Here is a 20,243-nt window from a genome sequence, read left to right as displayed (position 1 = left end):
CTCCTCCTCCTCGGTCACGGCTCCCTCTTAATGGTAGCTTATGTCCCTGTTAACGTCCCCGCACCAGCCCCCCCCCCCCCCAGCCTCCAGCCCCCCCTCACCCTGTGCTGTTCCCAACGACCCCCAGTCTCCCAAGCAGAACAAGGAGCCCCTCTCCAACCGCTTCAACGAGTTCATGGCCTCCAAACCCAAAATGACCTGCCTCCGGAGCCTGAGGCGAGGGGTAAGTGTGTGTGTTGTGCTGTGGATGTGGTCGTTTGTGTGTGTGTGTGTGTGTGTGTGTGTGTGTGTGTGTGTGTGTGTGTGTGTGTGTGTGTGTGTGTGTGTGTGTGTGTGTGTGTGTGTGTGTGTGTGTGTGTGTGTGTGTGTGTGTGTGTGTGTGTGTGTGTGTGCTCGCCTGTCCCCGGGCTCTGTAGCGCCGCTGTATGACGGAGGTTCATCAGGTAGTGTTGACATTAGGCCTACGTTCTTCCGTTATTAATCATTAATTGGCTATATATTATGCGTATTACATCATCCGTTTCATGTTCTCTCTGGAACACTGGGGAATCATCTCAACAAAAAATTAATAAAAACTGTACTGGGCCAAATCTATCTTGGACATCTGTCTATCCTCCAGCCTCCTCCATTCAGCGTTCTGCCTGTATCATTCTCTGTGTACCGCTCTCTCTAGCATGCTTCCATAGTTCTACTCTACCAGAACCACACAGTCTGTGTCCGTCTCTCTCCAGACATAAACTCAAACTCTCCACCCTGTCTCCACTTTGAACTCTAAAACTGCTTCACACACAATGACCGTGTCGTCTGAGCTCCCTCCTTGTGACAGACATGAGTAGGTGTCCTGCTATATTGTAGCTCTCCTTGAAGTGTTGCCATAATGATGCAATGAAGGAAATCACAAGTAATACATTGCTAGAAGTAGTAATAGGGAGAGTATAAGCAACTGGAAGAAGTTTTGTTCTTTAGTCAAGAATGACTTCTTCCTAAACAGCCTATCTGGGTCGAACTGAAAATCAGTAACAGTATAATGTATAATGATTATGCATAAAGTCAAAAGTCGGAGTATATTGAATGTGATGTTGCGCTGATTGAGTCACTGATTCTGTCGGGCCAGGCCCGGCTTTTAGAATTGCTATTTTAGAAGCAAGCCCCTGAGGTTCAACACACCCTCTTTATCTGCAGACAGACATGCTGCAGCTATCTGGTGTCACGCTGAGTTTCTATTCCTAAACCATGATCCCTGTCCAGGTCAGGCCATGCCCACGGCACCCCACAAGGCTCCCCTTGACCTCAGGAATGGGCTCGGCTGCTCACGTGTTATTTCCGGCCTCTACGAATAAAGGAATGGACCAGAACCATACATTTCTCATAGCTCGGCCCACAACGTATGTGTAACGCTCAACGAAATACTTAGACCAAGGCGCAGCGTGATTTGGGTTCATCATCATTTATTTAAATGTGAACCAGCAACAAAACAATAAAGAGAAACAAACAAACTAACGTACAGCCTTGAAGGGCTCAAAAGCAACCATACAAAAACAAGATCCCACAAACAACAGGTGGGAAAAGGCTGCCTAAGTATGATCCCCAATCAGAGGCAACGATAGACAACTGCCTCTGATTGGGAACCATACCAGGCCAACGTAAAAATACAAAAACTAGACTACACATAGAAATAATAAACTAGAACACCCCCCCAGTCATGCCCTGACCTACTCCACCATAGAAAATAAATGCTATCTATGGTCAGGACGTGACAGTATGACATCTATAAGAACAGAGGAAAAGTAGTAGTAATAGTAAAACAATGTTCTCTCTGGGATCATATCAAGGAGGAAATAATTGAATGTCAGGAGAATGAGGAAATGGGGCGAATCTAGCAGGAAGTGAACGTCTTCAATAGAGGAAGTGGAGTAACGGTCATATTCTAAACGTGCAGGCCAGGGTAGTGGTTTTAAATCTGAAGCATTGTTTTCTGTCAATGTTGCAGATTTAAGTTAGTCCCTTACTGTATTCCTTTTATGTAGTACTGTATTGCAGGGAAGGGAGAATAAGAAAGTTCTGGTTTTTGTTTTGGTCGGTCAGGGTGATGTATTGAGCACCAGATTACCTGTTTTTTAAGATTCACATCGCTATATCTGAATCTCTCAATATCATCTTCAACCCTTTTCATACTCCATATTGATTTAGTATTTCTGTTTTTTTGTCTGTATATTAACATTGTTAAGAATACTTTTACACTTTATTTTTGTGTTAAACTTTATTTAACCTTTTTTATTTAGAACAGTAGAGAAGTCAATTCAAAACAAGAGCTTTCTTCTCTGTCCTTCAGAGATAAGGACACAGCAGACACTTAAACCGATTAGCCAAAAACTGACCCTTACCTTATTAACCACATTTTTATCAATTCTGAAATGAAATATCAGTTTGGGCTTCAGGTGTGTCCTTATAGCCTTTTCTGCTCTACCCAAGCTGGCACGGGCGGACATATTGCTTAAACGCATGCTCAGTTGAACAGCACCCCAGTGTAATAGTAATCCAGAATACCTCTTAAAGAAGTACTGGGTCAGCCTGGTCTAGTTATTAGTCTGTATCGTAGTACAGCACTATACTGTACAGGTGCTGTTAATGAGTGAAAGTATTCACATTATCAATTTAATAAAGCTCAGTACTAAGCAGAATATTAGTTATGAAATAAAAGTTTACTTCCCTTGATACAGTATCTTTGAGAGGACAAATGTCAGTTTTTGAGCATATTATTACTTTTTTTAATTGACTTGGTTATATAAAATGTGATATGAGTCTGTATTTGAATATCATGCTAGTTGTGTCTGTAGGTGGGGTTCTGGGTTCAGTCTCTGGCTGAGGGCTGCACAGTAGAGGGATTTTTCCACCAGCATGCCCCAGTGGGAGGGCCTGTTATTCCTCAGCCTTCTGGGGCCCGGCCCTCTGATCCAACTCCAGATACACAGAGAGAGAGAGATGGAGGGAGTGAGAGTGTTTATGTGAGAGAGTGAGGATAACTGATGACAGCATCATGAGTTAGTTAGTGTGTGTGTGAAAGACAGAAAGAGAGGGAGAGAGATGAATGATGTAAGCCTTTGAATGAGTGAGCGTGTGTGTAGTAAACCCATTAGCTTCATTAGTAGCCCTGTGCTAATTGATGAAGCTGTTTTCTCTCTGATAACCACGGCAGCAGCCTCCTACTCGCCCTCGCTTGCTCTGTTATCACAAAGACTGGAGGACTCTGGGCATACCCACTTACGCTTTCGAGGCTAGTCAACATGTCGTAAGTGCGTATGTTGGCCGACTGTGTGTTCGTTTGCATTAGGAAATATATGTGTGTGTCTGGGCCATGTGTGGCATAGACAGTAGTCTCATTTATTGATGATAACATTGACAGTATATATACACACACATTTATCGCATTTACAGTCACACAAAAACATAGAAATAATCATTTATTTCCTGTTATCTGTTTCTTTAGTCATTTTCGGTAGTTTTGTTTCCTTCTAAATGAGGCTAGTGTCTGTGACTGCGTCAGGCTATTTCACATGGCCCTGCTGCCCTGTCATAAGACCACACTAGTCAAATGATCAGAACAAAAGAGGACCTCATTTCCTGTCCCACATCTCAGCTTGAGGCACTATTTGTCACAACAGCAGAATTGCCTTGGACTTTCTGTTGCTGCAGTGCACATTTGTTAGTGGTTAATTCTCAAAGTGTCACAAGCACTACATTTAAACTAAGGAAGTAGGATAGGAGCATGGTGATGGTCACCCCACCGTTTGCTCCTATATCTTATTTTTGGGGGTGCACAACATTGGGTTTGTGGTGCTCGTAACACTTTCAGGAAGTTTAGTCTACCCAGCTCTTCTTTCAGTGTGCTGACACCATTGCACCATAGCCTGTATTTATATAGACCATGTATGAATATGTACCTGTATATACACCTGTCTGTCTGGGATGTCTGCTGAGTCAGGATTTGGCTCAATATACCCTGCAGGAATTTGACTATTTCCTTGAAGGAAATAACAAACGTGAGAACCATTTGAAGTGTAGAGAAGTGTACAGAGAGGGAGAAATAGGCTGATCCTGGGCCATTCCATGTGGATGACTTGATTACAGGACTGAAGTGAGTATAACCCTGCCTCATCCTAGCTCCTGAGTGCAGCCTGTGAGCTGTTAACCGGATTACAAATCATTCACTGTAGCTATAGCAGCCCAGTGCATGTTAGATTATCTCTCTTTTATTTCGTACAAACTACGTCCTCATAATAAGTCATTACAATGATTCAGACTGGAGTGACCCACAGTGTTAAAGTATCTCTCCTCTCTAGAACTATGGAGCTAACCATGAGCTCTAATGATCTTTAATAGTGACCTCACTACATGTGCAATTAAACCAAAGCAATTAACATAAACCTCTTTTCCGCCTTAAATTATTTTTCCAGTTCTATTTTCTATCTATAATTTTCCTTAATTGTCCTTTAATTTAACAGTTATCAATCATAAGTCACTGTTTCTTTGCAAGACCCCTCCCCCTCAATTAACCATTGAAGAAGGTGAATGAAAGTCATTATGGTTATAGTTTTATTGAACTCATTGATACAGAAAGTTACTACTGTAGGTCCTGGTATAGCTTTGAATCTAGGAGCAACTTCTCCCTAGCATGAGTTCCAGTCTGTTTATGCTCTTTTGCAAACTCAGATTGGCACAAACAGACTTAGGCTAACCTCTTTTAGGAGTGAATGTCCAGTCAGTTTGAAACATACACACTGCATCTGAACTGTCACCATGCTTAGCCATGACACATGCTGCTATCACCCCCTGCTGTTACAATGCTGTCATTGTGGGGGAAGAAATGAGGGATTCAGGAAGGGAAGAGGAGAGGGTTGTGGAATCATCCCCTAATCTGACCTCCTGTTTCCCTACAATGAGTGTGGGTGCGTCCACTCGTCTCTCTCCATCTTTCTCTTCTCTCAAGTTGCTCACTCTCATTTGCCGTCCTGTGCAGTATAGACTTGTGAGTTGGCTTACCTATCATCTGAAGTCATTCATAACGCTTTTCTTATTTTTTCATTCATCCCTGAAAGCTGACATTGAACTTGGCCAAATTAGAAAAAAGTTAACCAGAGCCATACGTTAGAGTAACATATGGCTCAGGAAGACATTAGAAGGGTCCTGAGAATGACCAGGTATTGTCTTGGCATGACCTATTGCTGTGGTAACGCAAACTTAGTTTTCCATTGTAATCAGAACAAACTGTGGCATACCGGGCATCCGATATCCACGGATATACATGAGCATCCAAACTAACCAGCATCTGCAAAGAACCACAGACCCTTAGCACCTCTCATATCTCATCGGTCATTTTCACAAATGCTCTCATACCTGATGGATCTATGCATTTGCTGTTTGGTTTTGAAAGTGCCGGTTATCTCTTTGGTCAATACCACAGGGACATATTTGGTGTGGGTTTGATGATCAAAGCTCAGCAATATATCATACAAGGCATCCAATACTTCTACAATCCCCTTTCCAGGTTAAAACCCACCTCTTTTCATCATATTGGGAAGTGTGGCTAAGGAGCTGCTTTGTAATCAATATATCCATGTCAACGTACATGTGCATGCTATGCCAGGGGGAAACATGACCAATGCTACATGTTATTCTGCTATTGTCTGACTTGTCTGTTCTCTTTCTCCTGCCGTTTCCCTCTCCCCTCTTCCTCCCATGAAGCTTTCTCTCAAGTTGGTAAGCATGACCGTAACACTGCATGACCGTAACACTGCATGACCGTAGTGGCATGAACCGTATTCTGAGCGTAGCGTGCACGTCCTCCTAGCAACACAAAAATGGTTGATAATTCTGTGTGACCGTTGTTTGTGTTCAGTTCCTTTCGTCCGAACTTATTTATTCATTTTGTTGTGACATGACGATGGATTTTACAGACCTTTGTTGTCTCATTTGTTTATTTTGTTGTGTCTCTCCCACTGTGCCTGTGTGCTCTGTGCAGATCACATTCAATTCCCACGTCCGGAATCTGATTGAGGTGATCAGAATTACTGTTATTGTTTTGTATGTCTGTCTGTCAGAACTGGGTTTCAAGTACTATTTGAAATCTTTTAACTTAAGCCACTTTTCTAATCCATTGCAACAGACAAGCACAGCTGAAGGATTTTGACATTTTCTCAGATAGTATTTTGAACCTAGTTCTGTCTGTCCATCTGCTAGTTCCATTCCCTTTGATCTATCACCATAATCATTAGAATAAAAGACAGATGATCCCAATAAATAAATCATTGCTCCCTACAATAGATAAATCATAATCATAGCTGATAAAGATAGAGGGTAGATAGAATCAAAGATGTTTAACGAGATAGATGCAGCGCATTCACAATGCAGGGCTCTAAAGATGGCACGAAAAAAGAGCTAGACTAAAACATCCAGATAATTCTAAGCCTTCCAGGAATACCATGTATTTTCCACTGAAATGCAGAACAGATGGGAACAAAGGAAATGGGAGCTTTTGGTCTGTCAGGTAGAAACTAAACTCATCTCCAGGCTCAATTGCTACAGAGAGAGAGCTGGCTGGTGGATGAGATTAGATAGAGATGGGCTTTGAAAAAGGTTTCTATCAGGACTTATTCAATGTAATGTAATGTTTTGATGAATTATCGACACCTCTAAATTTCAAGCCCTGTGAAGAATTTGGATTGATCAATTATAATGAACTGCCCTGAAATTATTGTAGATCTCCTTAGTCTATCACAATAACATAATCCATGATAATCATTAGTTAATAACTTTGTGTGTAGTAATAATTATCGAATGGTCAACTATGCATGTCAAACCCTTTGTGTAGAGATTAGAAATGATCAGGATCTGTCAACAGTGATTTGAATGGACAGTACCAATCAAACATTTGGACACACCTACTCATTCCGGGGTTTTTCTTTATTTGTACTATTTTTGAGATTGTAGAATAATAGGGAAGACATCAAAACTATGAAATAAGTCAGATGGAATCATGTAGTAACAAAAAAAGTGTTAAACAAATCAAAATATATTTTATATTTGAGATTCTTTAAAGTAGATTCCATATGTTATTTTATATTTTTGATGTCTTCACTATTATTCTACAATCTCAAAAATAGTAAAAAATAAAGAAAATGCCTGGAATGAGTAGGTGTGTCCAAACTTTTGACTGGTACTGTATATCTGAGTGTGAACTTTATTACTGGATAAAAAAACACATGTATAGCATATTGTCTTGTGAGTGGTGTGGAGTATTTAGTTTTTACCAACATCTACAGAAATCAATAGCAAGCATGTTGTTCTTTATTCTTGTGATTAACTATTTATATACAGTAAATAATATAAGTATTTTTTGGAGCATAATCAAGAGCATATTGAATGAAACCTGTTTGTTGTGTTGCATGTTGTCCGGTAAGTGTTGCACAGCGGTGCAGAGAGATGGGGTAAGGAAGGTCATCGCCATGATAGGCTAGCCTGCTGCTGCGTTTCAATCGGCTTACGTACCAGTAAACTCCAGTGACCTCTGACCCCTGGCCAGTAGGACGTTGTCCTTTGGTTCTGCTATGTTACCACAGAGTATTGTCTGAGCCTTAACCGATCCAGTCCACGCTCATGATCACACAAATACCATAATATTACTGCAGGGTAAAATCTTACATCAATAATGCATGAACATGTGAGTAATGCCACAGTAAATAAACCTTCCAGTGGATTACTCTATATTGACATGCATTCAACAATTATCCAGTTATTGTATTGTAATACATGCATTTGTAAAAAAAAAATAAAATAAAAAAAATTTCACTGACCAAATAGCACCACAAAGTGCTGTATCTCTGAACTGCAGCATAAACAGAAGACAAAAGGCAGGTTGTTAATTTGGAAAGTGGAACAGGTCGAGCACAGAACAGAGAGAATGACTCACCATCATCAGAGATGATCGATATGTATTCTATCCAAGAATCTCCTTTATCAGGAAACATTATACCGTCTGCCCTCAAATGGTCCCACAGATTTCATTTCAGAAACACTACCTCCTTTTAACAGGAGTCATCTTCTCTCTCAACAGTTATGAAATGAACACAGAAATGTGATTTGACTGGATAGGAAGTGATACAGCCTAATATATTTTGAGGCTTGGGACTGAATAGGTGAAAGGTGGTTGTAGGGCTTACCTTCACACAGAGACCCCCCTCCCCCAACCAGAGCGTAGTGCTGCAGTATCTCCTTCACCAGCTGCCATAACTCTATCAGATACACAACCCTAAATGATAGGGAATTAATTTATCCTAATGGATTTTCTGTAAGGGGGATACTGCACCTAAAGGTTCCTAGTGTTAGATAGAGAGCCTGGACATCCGAGAGGGATGTTACATGTTATTCATATATTTTACAAAGAGGGTGTACAACGCTCCTGAAACTCACTTTGTCTCCAACTTGTCTTGTTCTCTCCCACTCTCTTGCTACCATTTCTCTCTCCATTTCTCTGTCTCTCAGGGCTCTGGACCGGAGGACTTCAGCCACCTGCCCCCAGAGCAGAGGAGAAAGAAGCTTCAGGCCAAGATAGACGACATAAATAAGGACATCCAGAAAGAGATGGACCAGAAGTAAGTTTGTGTCTGTGTTTTCAACAAAAGCCTCAGCCATATTTGTTTGGAAATGGTGTCCTACCTCGTCCCTAAAAGCTCACTTCCTTTAGTGTCAGCCCTGTTGTGGAAACAAAATGTCCCCAGTAAAACTGCGGCGATGATGCAAAAGCCATCATATGATGCAAAACGCATCATCATGATGTGGCAAGTGACACATTGCTTCTTGAAAATCCTATATCTTGAAAACATGCAAAAGCATGTGGATTGTCTTAACAGTGGACTAATTAAACAAATACCAAAATAGTTTTTTTATAGATTTTTCCTTTAAAAAAATTGCTTAAGCCTCAAGAAAGCTTCAGACCCAACCAAGGAGTTGTAAATCCCAGGGTCTCTAATTTGTTTCCGTCTGAGTGTTATTAACCAATGTGAGTCTAAGCCGGGAGAGGGGGGTACTACTAAGCTATATGGAATTGTTTTAAGAAGGTCATACTAGGGATCATATTGCTATTTTGAATTTTAAAACCACTTGATGTACGCCAAAAAAATATAAAACAATTATTTGATGTACAAATATGTAGATTCACTACATAGAACAACAGATAGTCCCCCAAAAAAATCTAAAGGAAGTTTGTTCAAAAGTGTCTGTCCTATATCTGCGTGATATAAGAAAGACCAGGAAACATTTGTTATTTGTGTATGTATGTATGTGTGTGTGTGTGTGTGTGTGTGTGTGTATATATATGTGTGTATGTATATGTGTGTATGTATATGTATATATGTGTCACGCCTTGGTCTTAGTATTTTGTGTTTTCTTTATATATTTGGTCAGGCCAGGGTGTGACATGGGTTATTGTGGTGTGTTTTTTGTCTTGGGGTTTTGTGGGGTGACTAATTAGTCTATGGCTGCCTGAGGCGGTTCTCAATCAGAGTCAGGTGATTTATCGTTGTCTCTGATTGGGAACCATATTTAGGCAGCCATATTCTGTGAGTGTTTTCGTGGGTGATTGTTCCTGTCTCTGTGTAGTGTTCACCAGATAGGCTGTAATAGGTTTTCGCGTTTCGTTTGTTGTTTTTTTGTATATTATAGTTATTTCATGTATCGTCGAGTCTTCATTAAAGAACATGAGTAACCACCACGCTGCATTTTGGTCCGCTTCTCCTTCAACTGACGAACGTCGTTACAGAATCACCCACCACACACGGACCAAGCAGCGTGGTAACAGGCAGCGACAGCAGGAGCAGCGAAAGGAGGAATGGACATGGGAAGACGTGTTGGATGGCAAAGGTTGTTACACTTGGGAGGAGATACTGACCGGAAAAGATCGCCTCCCATGGGAACAGGTGTTGGCACTCAGGAGAGCAGAGGCAGCCGGAGAGAGGAGCCGACGATACGAGGGAACACGGTTGGCAACGAAGCCCGAAAAGCAGCCCCAAAAATTTATTGGTGGGGGGCTCAGGTAGAGTGTGGCAGAGTCAGGAGACAGACCTGAGCCAACTCCCCCTGTTAATCGTGAGGAGCAGCGATCAAAGGACTTCTGGACTTGGGAAGAGATATTGGACGGAAAAGGACCATGGGCACAACCTGGTGAATATCGATGCCCCAAAGAAGAACTGGAGGCGGCAAAAGCGGAGAGGCGCTGGTATGAAGAGGCAGCACGGCGACGCGGATGGAAGCCTGAGAGTCAGCCCCAAAATTGTATTGGGGGTCTCACAGGGAGTATGGCGATGCCAGGTAGGAGACCTGCGCAAACTCCTTGTGCTTACCGGGGGGCTAGAGAGACCGGGCAGGCACCGTGTTACGCTATGGAGCGCACAGTGTCTCCAGTGCGGGTACATAGCCCGGTGCGGTACATACCAGCTCTTCGTATTGGCCGGGCAAGAGTGGGCATTGAGCCAGGTAAGGTTGGGCAGGCTCGGTGCTCAAGAGCTCCAGTGCGCCTGCACGGTCCGGTCTATCCAGAGCCACCTCCACACACCAGTCCTCCGGTGGCAGCTCCCCGCACCAGACTTTCAGTGCGTGTCCTCAATCCAGTACCACCAGTTCCAGCACCACGCACCAGGCCTTCAGTGCTCCTCGCCTGTTCAGCGCAGCCAGCGCTTTCCTCCTCTCCTGCGCTGCCGGAGTCTCCCGCCTGTTCAGCGCTTCCAGCGCCATCCTTCTCTCTTGCGCTGTCGGAGCCTCCCGCCTGTTCAGCGCAGCCAGCGTTTTCCTCCTCTCCTGCGCTGCCGGAGTCTCCCGCCTGTTCAGCGCTTCCAGAGCCTTCCTCCTGTACAGCGCTGCCGGAGCCTCCTGCCTGTTCAGCGCAGCCTGAGCTGCCAGTCTGCATGGAGCAGCCTGAGCTGTCAGTCTGCATGGAGCAGCCAGAGCTGCCAGTCTGCATGGAGCAGCCAGAGCTGCCAGTCTGCATGGAGCAGCCAGAGCTGCCAGTCTGCATGGAGCAGCCAGAGCTGCCAGTCTGCATGGAGCAGCCAGAGCTGCCAGTCTGCATGGAGCAGCCAGAGCTGCCAGTCTGCATGGAGCAGCCAGAGCTGCCAGTCTGCATGGAGCAGCCAGAGCTGTCAATCTGCATGGAGCAGCCAGAGCTGCCAGTCTACATGGAGCAGCCAGAGCTGCCAGTCTACATGGAGCAGCCAGAGCAGCTAGATCCGCCAGTCAACCAGATTCTTCCAGATCTGCCAGTCAACCAGACTCTTCCAGATCCGCCAGCCAGCCAGGATCTGCCGGAGCCAACTACCTGCCTGGGCTTCCTCTCAGTACTGGGCTTCCTCTCAGTACTGGGCTTCCTCTCAGTACTGGGCTTCCCCTCAGTCCCGGGCTTCCCCTCAGTCCCGGGCTTCCCCTCAGTCCCGAGCTGCCTCAGTCCCGAGCTGCCCCTCAGTCCCGAGCTGCCCCTCAGTCCCGAGAGCCCCCTCAGTCCAGTGGGGTTCTGGGTGAGGACTACTAGGCCATGGTCGGCGGCGAGGGTGGACTATCCCAGGACGCGAAGGGGAGGAACTAGGACATTAACGGAGTGGGGTCACGTCCCGAGCCGGAACCGCCACCATGGACAGATGCATTTTGGTCCGCTTCTCCTTCAACTGACGAACGACGTTACAATATGTATATATGTGTATATGTATATATGTGTGTATATATATATATATGAATATATGTGTGTGTATATATATATGAATATATGTGTATGTGTATATATGTATATATATAATGTGTGTGTGTATATATATGTGTGTATATATATGTGTATATATATGTGTGTATATATGTGTATATATATGTGTGTATACATGTGTGTATATATATATATGTATGTATATGTATGTGTATATATATATATATGTATATATATATGTGTCTATATATATATGTATATGTGTGTGTATATATGTATATGTGTGTGTATATATATATATATAGATATGTATGTATATGTGTATGTGTATATATATGTGTATATATATGTATATATGTATATATGTATGTATATATGTATGTATATATATGTGTATATATTTGTATATATATGTGTATATATATATATATATGTGTATATGTATATATATATGTATGTATGTATATATATATATATATATGTATATATATATGTGTATATGTATATATGTGTATGTATATGTATGTATGTGTATATATATGTATATATGTATATATGTATGTATATATATATATATGTGTACATATATGTATATATATGTGTATATATATATATATGTATGTATATATATGTATATGTATGTATATATGTGTATATGTATATATATGTATATATATATATATATGTGTGTATATATGTATATGTGTATATGTGTATATATGTATATGTATATATGTGTATATGTGTATATATGTATATGTATATATGTGTATGTATATGTATATATGTGTGTATATATGTATATATATATATATATGTATGTGTATATATGTATATATATGTGTGTGTATATGTATATATATATGTGGGTGTGTGTGTATATATATATATGTATATGTATATATATATATATGTATATATATGTATATATGTATATATGTATACCTTGTTGTGCTGTGCTCACTTGAACAGGAAGGTGGCGCGGCGGGCCTTCTTGTGGGCTCTAGAAAGAGGACCGAAATCCAGACTTGGAATTCAGAGTTGGATGACCGTTCAAAATGATTTTCCGTATTTTCCCAGTCGGAGCTAGTTTTATCCGAGTTCCCAGTTGTCTTGAACGTGGCAGAAATCATGCTGGATTGACAGCATGGCCGATGTATTCAAAACTCTCTGGCCCATGGCGTTACCCCCCTTTTTCGTGATATCCATTGGGTAGTTATGATATTGTCTCATCGCTGCAATTCCCCTACGGACTTGGCAAAGGTTCGAGAGCCCGCACTGCTTCTTGACACACTGCTCGCTTAACCTGGAAGCCAGCCGCACCATCTCAATGTGTCGGAGAAACACTGTCGCTCTGACGCCCGAAGTGGACCGACCGGCCCACAACAAGGAGTCGCTAGAGCACGATGAGACAAGGACATCAGGGTCGGCCTAACACGGACGACGTTGGACCAATTGTGCACCGTCCCATGCGTCTCCCGATCACGACAGGCAGTGACACAGCCTGGGATCGAACCACGGGCTGTAGTGGCGCCTTATCACTCATTGTTGAATTTGCGATTTACAATTTATGTAATGTTTATGTCCAATGGCCGATGATGTTTTATCTATAATTTATTTTTATATGGCAGGGATTGAAAAGGATTTGTCAGTAGATTGCCGACTTGATGCATGATGATGACTGCTTGTCATCAAGATTTTGAAAGTATGAGGTTGACATCAATCCAATCAAAGCTATGGTAGATATAACGTGATTTTACATTTTATCTGTGGCCAATGACCTTGAACCTTCTTGGATGGGCACTTCTAATGTAACTCTATGGCAGCACCCAAGGGACTTGAATTTTCGAGCTCTACCTGTAGATTTTGTGGTGACGTAGTGTCCCCATGAGTGAAATAACACTGAGCCAATCACAGCGCAACTAGAGAACCCCTAGTTACGTATTTTCCGCTGGCTGCTCCACCACCACAGAAAGCACTGAGCTAGGCTGAAACACCTGCATGCAGCTTTATTAACTCAATAATGGATTCATTTTTATATTGTTTGCAAACTGATATGTGAAACGTATTAATGCCAGAATAACATGCAAAACAGAAAGAAGAAAAAAATGTCTAAACAGGTGGGGCTCTTCTCTGAATGACACGTCGCCACTGATCCAATGCAAAATAAACGATATCTCTAGCTTAAACTGACATATGTATGGGGATTTGGTTATTATGCTAATTCGATTTCTGCGGGGGAACGGACGATGAAATTAGTTAATATCTCTTCCTCTGTGTCCATCCATCAGAGATGCCCTAACTAAGATGAAGGGTGTGTATGAGAAGAATCCCCAGATGGGAGACCCTGCCAGTGTGGACCCCCGGCTTGTAGAGATGTCAATGAACATCGAGAAACTGCAGTCCGAGGTCCAGAAATTCGAGGTGAGTCATCCTAAGCCCTCTTGACCTATCCCAGACATGAATTTATTTCTAGATGCTGGACGAACTGTGAGTGTTGCTAGTATAGCTCTGGAATGAACTACACTAGCAGATCTCATCTCACATCCCAAACGTACGTGTGTGTGTCTGACTGTCCCTACCAGGGATGGCTGGCGGAGGTGGAGGGGAGGTTACCGTCGAGGAGTGACCCTCCCAGGAGACAGAGTGGTCTGTACGAGTCACAGAACAGCAACAGCACCATGGTCGACAACAACTGTGCACAGGACAGAGAGAGGTACAGTACACACAACACACACTCCATTAATCAACACAGCTTTCTAGTTTGTTACAGTATGTGTTGTGAGATTTCTATAGTTACTGTGTGTGTGTGTGTGTGTGTGTGTGTGTGTGTGTGTGTGTGTGTGTGTGTGTGTGTGTGTGTGTGTGTGTGTGTGTGTGTTGGTCCTTGAGCAGCCCGGATGGCAGTTACACAGAGGAGCAGAGTTCAGAGACTCAGGTCAAGGTGGCCATAGCAAACACTCCAGAGTTTGATGATGAGTTTGATGATGGGGATGAGGAGACACTGCCCACCATCGGCACCTGTAAAGCCGTCTACTCATTTGAAGGTAATACACCTTTAACAGGTAATACACCAATCAGAGACAACAACACGGGTAATGTGGGCTGGCACATCTATTTGACTATTTGAGAGAAACGCAACAATTTTACTTTCCCACCTATTTTTTTTTACTGTCTCTCTCCCTCCCTCCCTCCTTCCTTTCCTCCTCCCTCAGGTCATAATGAGGGGACTATCTCAGTGACAGAAGGAGAGCTGCTGTTTGTAATAGAGCAGGATAAAGGTGACGGCTGGACGAGGGTCCGCAGGAACGAAGAGGAAGAAGGCTACGTACCCACGTCCTACGTCGAGGTCTTTTTGGAAACGAACACCAAAGGTGCTATGACATACATTTAACTGAAGGGGTTTACTTTTTGGATGGGACAAAATAAGGATTTGGTGAGAGAAGATGGGAGGAGTGAGGGTGATGGTTGGTTAGACCAGAGTAGACTCCTCCCACTCTCTCCCTCTCTGAAAGATAGACCAATCAGAATTTCCATCTTGCTCTGTCAGGGTTTCCACCCGGGTCAGTTTTGCATTTTAACCTAGAAAGGTGAAGGTTAGGGTTGTGGAAGCTAATCCTCGATCGGTATCTAGGGGAGTGTTGTTTTCCCACTGGTTCTGAGAGAATCCTCTCCTCGTTTGCTTTAGTGCCACTGAGTGGCCAGCCGGGAGCACTGTCATTACCTCTCCAGTCAACTCAATGGGAATCAGGACAGTTTTAATGAGGATTTCAATGAGTGCTGCTGTCCTATTGATCTTGATATGCATAGGGTCATATTTCCCAACTTTTTGAATCTGCTGCCATTTCTTTCTCCCCAGACATGTAATCAACTGACCTCAAATATATATTTTATTATAGCCAATGGCCTCAAAGATAGACTAGTTGAGGTCAGGATGAAAACAAAATGGCAAATGTAAGTTTGTGTCTGTATCTGTGTTTGACTAACATAAGATGTTAATGGTCTGTATCATCTTCCCACACAGAGGTGGTATTTGAAGATGACTAATATAGGCTCTCAAATAAAAAAAATTTGGGGGGTTAAAACCACAGGATAGTTTTTAAAGAGCATGTGGGGAAAAAATCAACACCAGTTGCTTGCTGTCCCCAGTAGTAAAGCATGCTAGATTGTACAATGTAGAAATATGCTAATGAGAAATTACTGATTCTGCTATACATAATGACTACATGCTGTACCTAATTCATAACAAATATATTGTTTTAAATAACAACCCCTATCCCTTAGATTGTCTCACTCCTGTACAGTCAACATGCACCAATCACATACTTAAAGGTCCAAGAAAGAGACAACTTTATATATATATATATATATATATATTTTAGTTTTGGACTATTCTGGGCCTTTCTTTTCATACAGGAATACAGGATTGAGAATGAGCTGTACCGCCATTTTCCCTCTCGGTGAGAACATTGTGAGAACGGACTGTTGTGGGGCTGATTGGAACGTTGGTGCTTGGTTGGTTGCCAGCTCATGCATGGGTTTTGAGTAGCACCCTTGTGCAGATGAGTCGATTTGAGAAGCATCTGTGCTAAAGTATGGTGTTGACAAACTGTTTTATGCCTCTAAAATATCCAGGCATTTATCTTTTGAAGATTACTGAATTGTGCAATCATAGGCCCAAAAGGTCTCTTGGAAGAGATTCCAACTTTGTCAAATCTCAAAAAGCTCAACAAATATGCCTTCACAACCCTTTCTCCTCAAGTAGTAAAGTAATCCCATTTCTGTCAGTGCTAACACACTTCCCCCAAACCAGGGTCCAAATGAAATGTGAGGCATGTTAAATTTGTAGTCATTTTATGTTTTACATAACATGTTTTGGTGCATGTTTGAAATTGTTAGAAGCTTAAATGTCTCTTGGTTTTTGGAAATGATAGATGCACACACAAAGCTGACATTTAGAAACAGTAGCAGAATCAAAAGATTCAATTTTTAAGGTATAGCAACTGATATTAAAGCCAGAGAGAAGGAGCTTCTTGGGTTCTCTGGATTAGATAGTTATCTGACTACAGAACAATATTTCCTTCAGAAGACGAATGCAAAGAATAGTGAACTACATTTTCTTTCTGAGATTCTCGTGTTATTTATACTTTTTTTCAAATTGCAGATTCCTAAAAGTGTGAGAGCTGGCTCAGGAATGGCAGGGCAAGCAGCCTCAGCGACAGAGCGACCACGTTCACGTTCCTTTACGGTCAGAAAGTCAGAGAGAGCGACATGACCGAGGCAAAGACAGGAGGCCTATGATGCATCTCAATTTCCAACCTGATACATTTGTAGAGTTCTCTCCTTCTGCAACGGTCTCTGACCAGAAGCAACAATAAGAGAAAAACAAACCAAATTGAGCGCTCGTAAATCTTTTATTTTTTAATAGGTTATTACCCATTTATCATTTTGCTTCTTTTGTCTCTGCAAAGCTTTGCTTCTCAATGTACTAACTCAGCTTCCGCTATGCGGCGTTACCATGGACGCTGTTGGCTCTCTCACCTCGAATGCCCCTCGAGTCCCAACCCACTTCCCTGCCGCTCCTCCCTAACCCCCCTCCTAAAGCACGGCAGGGTGTGGTCAGGCAGGGCCGGGACCAGCTCTGAAGCAACCCAATCCCTCTCCAGTCCACACTCCCATACAAATCAATCAGGTGGATGCAGTTGCAGAATCTCTCACTCATTGACTCAAGAGCCATCATCGCAGAAGGAACAGTCCAGATCCAGAATCACATGGAGTTTCCATGGAAACAACACATTTATTCCACTCTCTGATTCGTCATCTGTATGACTGAAGTTCATTTATAGTGTGTGTACGCGTGTGGGTGCCTGTCAGTATCATGCACATCCCCCATACACACTCCATCCATGACTGAGAAAGGGACAGGACTGGGAGTTCCAGGAACGTGGGGTTGGAGACAGGTTCACATTACTTCACTCACCTACACTCTCTCACCTTACCATACCATCATGTGTTGTTCTGGCATCCCGTCTGCTCCTCTCTGGCCACACCCCTCCCCTCCCCTGCAAGTGTCAGTCGCTGGTCGTTGAGCGCCATGTCACCGCTTATGGTGGGGCGTGCGGTGTGCATGCTTGCCCTGTCTCCTCCTTGGCTCGCCCCCTCCCGCTTGGCTCAGGGGGCTAGCTTATGCTCGTCACCCGGCCTTTTTTGGTTAAGTTAACCCCCACGGCCTGTTACACTTCTTAACCAGTTTATCCATTCGTCACCTTTTGGGTTCTGTGCCTGTGGATCATCTACTAGCTGTTCCTTATTTAGTTTTTTGTTGTGGCTGTTTGACTGTTTGTCGTCTCTGAAAGCATGTTCACCTACCTGTGTTTTTAACAGTGAGTGTGTGCTCTCCCTCACAGTAACTCCTCTAGCTCAAATCTCATTACCGGAAGAGAAGAAAATGTGGGATTCCAAAATGTCTGTTTCTGAATGATATCATGCACAGTAAAACATTGAATTTGTCTATTTGTTATACTGTATGTATGTAATATTGTTGGCTGACATTGTACGTGTTTGAGAAGTGTGTTGAAGGCAAGCGGTTGTTAGCGTCATCCTGTGGATACATGCTGCGGTGTTTCACGTCTCCACTGTATATCCAACAGACAGTGTCCCCTGGAAGAGAACTTGAAGATGATTTCAAATTCTCATGTAGTTTGCTTGGGCCACTTACTGCGTGTGGAAGTATTGTATACTATGATCCACACACTTTCCCACAATGTTGTGACTGAATATGAGACAAGACAAACTTCCTATTGGGCCTTAACTGGGTTGATCCTAGCTACCACTTAATCTAAAAACAAGTTCAAGTTGTGTCACATGCACAAGTACAGTGAAATGCTTAACTTGCATGCTCTACCCAACTGTGCAGTAATTAGGGGGAGTAAGATGCCATTCTATTATCTATGGTATGTTGACTAGGTCGAGACATCTCGTTTTTTTATAAAGGTGGTGAAGGAAGATTACTCTCAATGTCTACAGAGATGATGATGTCCACTGTTTCCCTTTCTTGAACGCATATAAACATTTTAATTTTGTAATTATTTTTTAAGTGTTTGGTCGAAGAGATTGCTTTTTAATTTGTAGCTAGTTTCTAGCTGGAAAACTGTTGCACCTGAATTACAAACCACTTGATGATGAAACCAGTTGTTTGATCTGCCTGAAGTCACTGTAGATAAAGTAATGAAAAACATTTGTTTTGTGTAATGAAGCTATTAGTGATATTATTAGCTTCAGGTATGTCCCAAATGGCTCCCTATATAGTGCACTACTTTTGATCCGGCTCTGGTCAAAAGAATTACACTATGTATGGAATAGTGAGCCATTTGGCACTCTGCCTTAAGTATTTTGAAAAAAAATGTATTCCAGTATTATTACACAAGCAACATTTCAAGGAGCAGCAACTGAAATTGTATCAATGCAAACCATGTATATTATCAGCAGAACCACAATTGAACAGTGATCCATCACCATGTGGAGTCACAGTTACTTGACATAATTTAAAAAGACAAGCAGCGCAAATCTGCATGTTCTGTGGCCGAGAATCAGGTCAGGTCAAAGTTTCACTTTGCTATTCCCACCTGTCCAGCTCTTATTTTGACTAGTGTAGATATTGACTTGGCAGTTGTTTTGTTTGTTTAGAAGGCAAAACTGATTTTTATGCAGACCATCAGAAGGTGCATCTCTGTGCTGTGCTGACTGACAGACATACCCACTCAGAGAGCCAGTATAGAGAAAAACCTGCCTAACTCTCGACTGAGACCAACCCAGACCTCCAGCCAGGCCCCAGTGCACCTGTACAAAAGAAAATGGCTTGTTGAAATTAGAGAGAATATATATAAATAAATATGGATTAAACTAAGACAAAAAAGGAAATAAATATATTTTTAAGGTTAAGTATTAAAGGCCTTACTTTGTTTTCTCTGCTTTGCTAAGACTGTTTTTTTTTTGTAAAGTCTGCCAAATGGTGTGTGTAGCACTTTTGTTTGTGTTCAAGTTGGTATATGCTTATGTTTTAGAGCACTGAATACTTTGTATTGTGTTAACTGTGCCAATTAAATACATGTTGAAAATAACTTAGCTTTTTTCTTGTGTGAGTGGTCTGAGTCAGGCTTACACTGGAACATACAAAACACCTGCTCATTCCATAACGGACTGACCAGGTAAAAGCTATGATCCCTTACGGCTGTCACTTGTTAATAACCTCTCTGGGATATGTGGGACGCTAGCGTCTCACCTGGCCAAAAGCCAGGGAAAATGCAGAGCGCCAAATTCAAATAACTTACTATAAAAATCACACATGCAAGATGGCAAATTAAAGCTACACTTGTTGTGAATCCAGCCAACATGTCAGATTTCAATAAGGCGGTGAAAGCAAACGATGCTATTATCTGAGGATAGCACCTTAGTAAACAAAGAGAAACCATATTTCAACCCTGCAGGCGCGACAAAACGCAGA

The 20,243-nt window shown here is 42.4% G+C and overlaps 1 protein-coding gene across 15 annotated transcripts in view; it reads left to right on the top strand.

Annotated features, from left to right (window-relative positions):
• Nucleotides 1–19,860, top strand: part of LOC118387392 (formin-binding protein 1-like) — a 99,656-nt gene extending 79,796 nt beyond the window's left edge. For 2 of the 15 annotated variants that reach the window (XM_052525457.1, XM_052525462.1), the window contains exons 10-17: nucleotides 38–223; nucleotides 5,743–5,757; nucleotides 6,020–6,055; nucleotides 8,539–8,648; nucleotides 14,032–14,164; nucleotides 14,326–14,456; nucleotides 14,636–14,787; nucleotides 14,956–16,126. In XM_052525457.1, coding sequence (XP_052381417.1) covers nucleotides 38–223; nucleotides 5,743–5,757; nucleotides 6,020–6,055; nucleotides 8,539–8,648; nucleotides 14,032–14,164; nucleotides 14,326–14,456; nucleotides 14,636–14,787; nucleotides 14,956–15,134 — 942 coding nt within the window. In that variant the 3' untranslated portion in view covers nucleotides 15,135–16,126. The other 13 variants (XM_052525459.1, XM_052525458.1, XM_052525464.1 and 10 more) reach the window with 13 other exon arrangements.
• The last annotated feature ends 383 nt before the right edge of the window (nucleotides 19,861–20,243 follow it).

This window comes from Oncorhynchus keta, chromosome 9, assembly GCF_023373465.1.
Source record: "Oncorhynchus keta strain PuntledgeMale-10-30-2019 chromosome 9, Oket_V2, whole genome shotgun sequence".
Lineage (NCBI taxonomy): Eukaryota > Metazoa > Chordata > Actinopteri > Salmoniformes > Salmonidae > Oncorhynchus > Oncorhynchus keta.
Note: the sequence above shows the minus strand (reverse complement) of the source record. Positions and strands in the feature narration are given on the sequence as shown.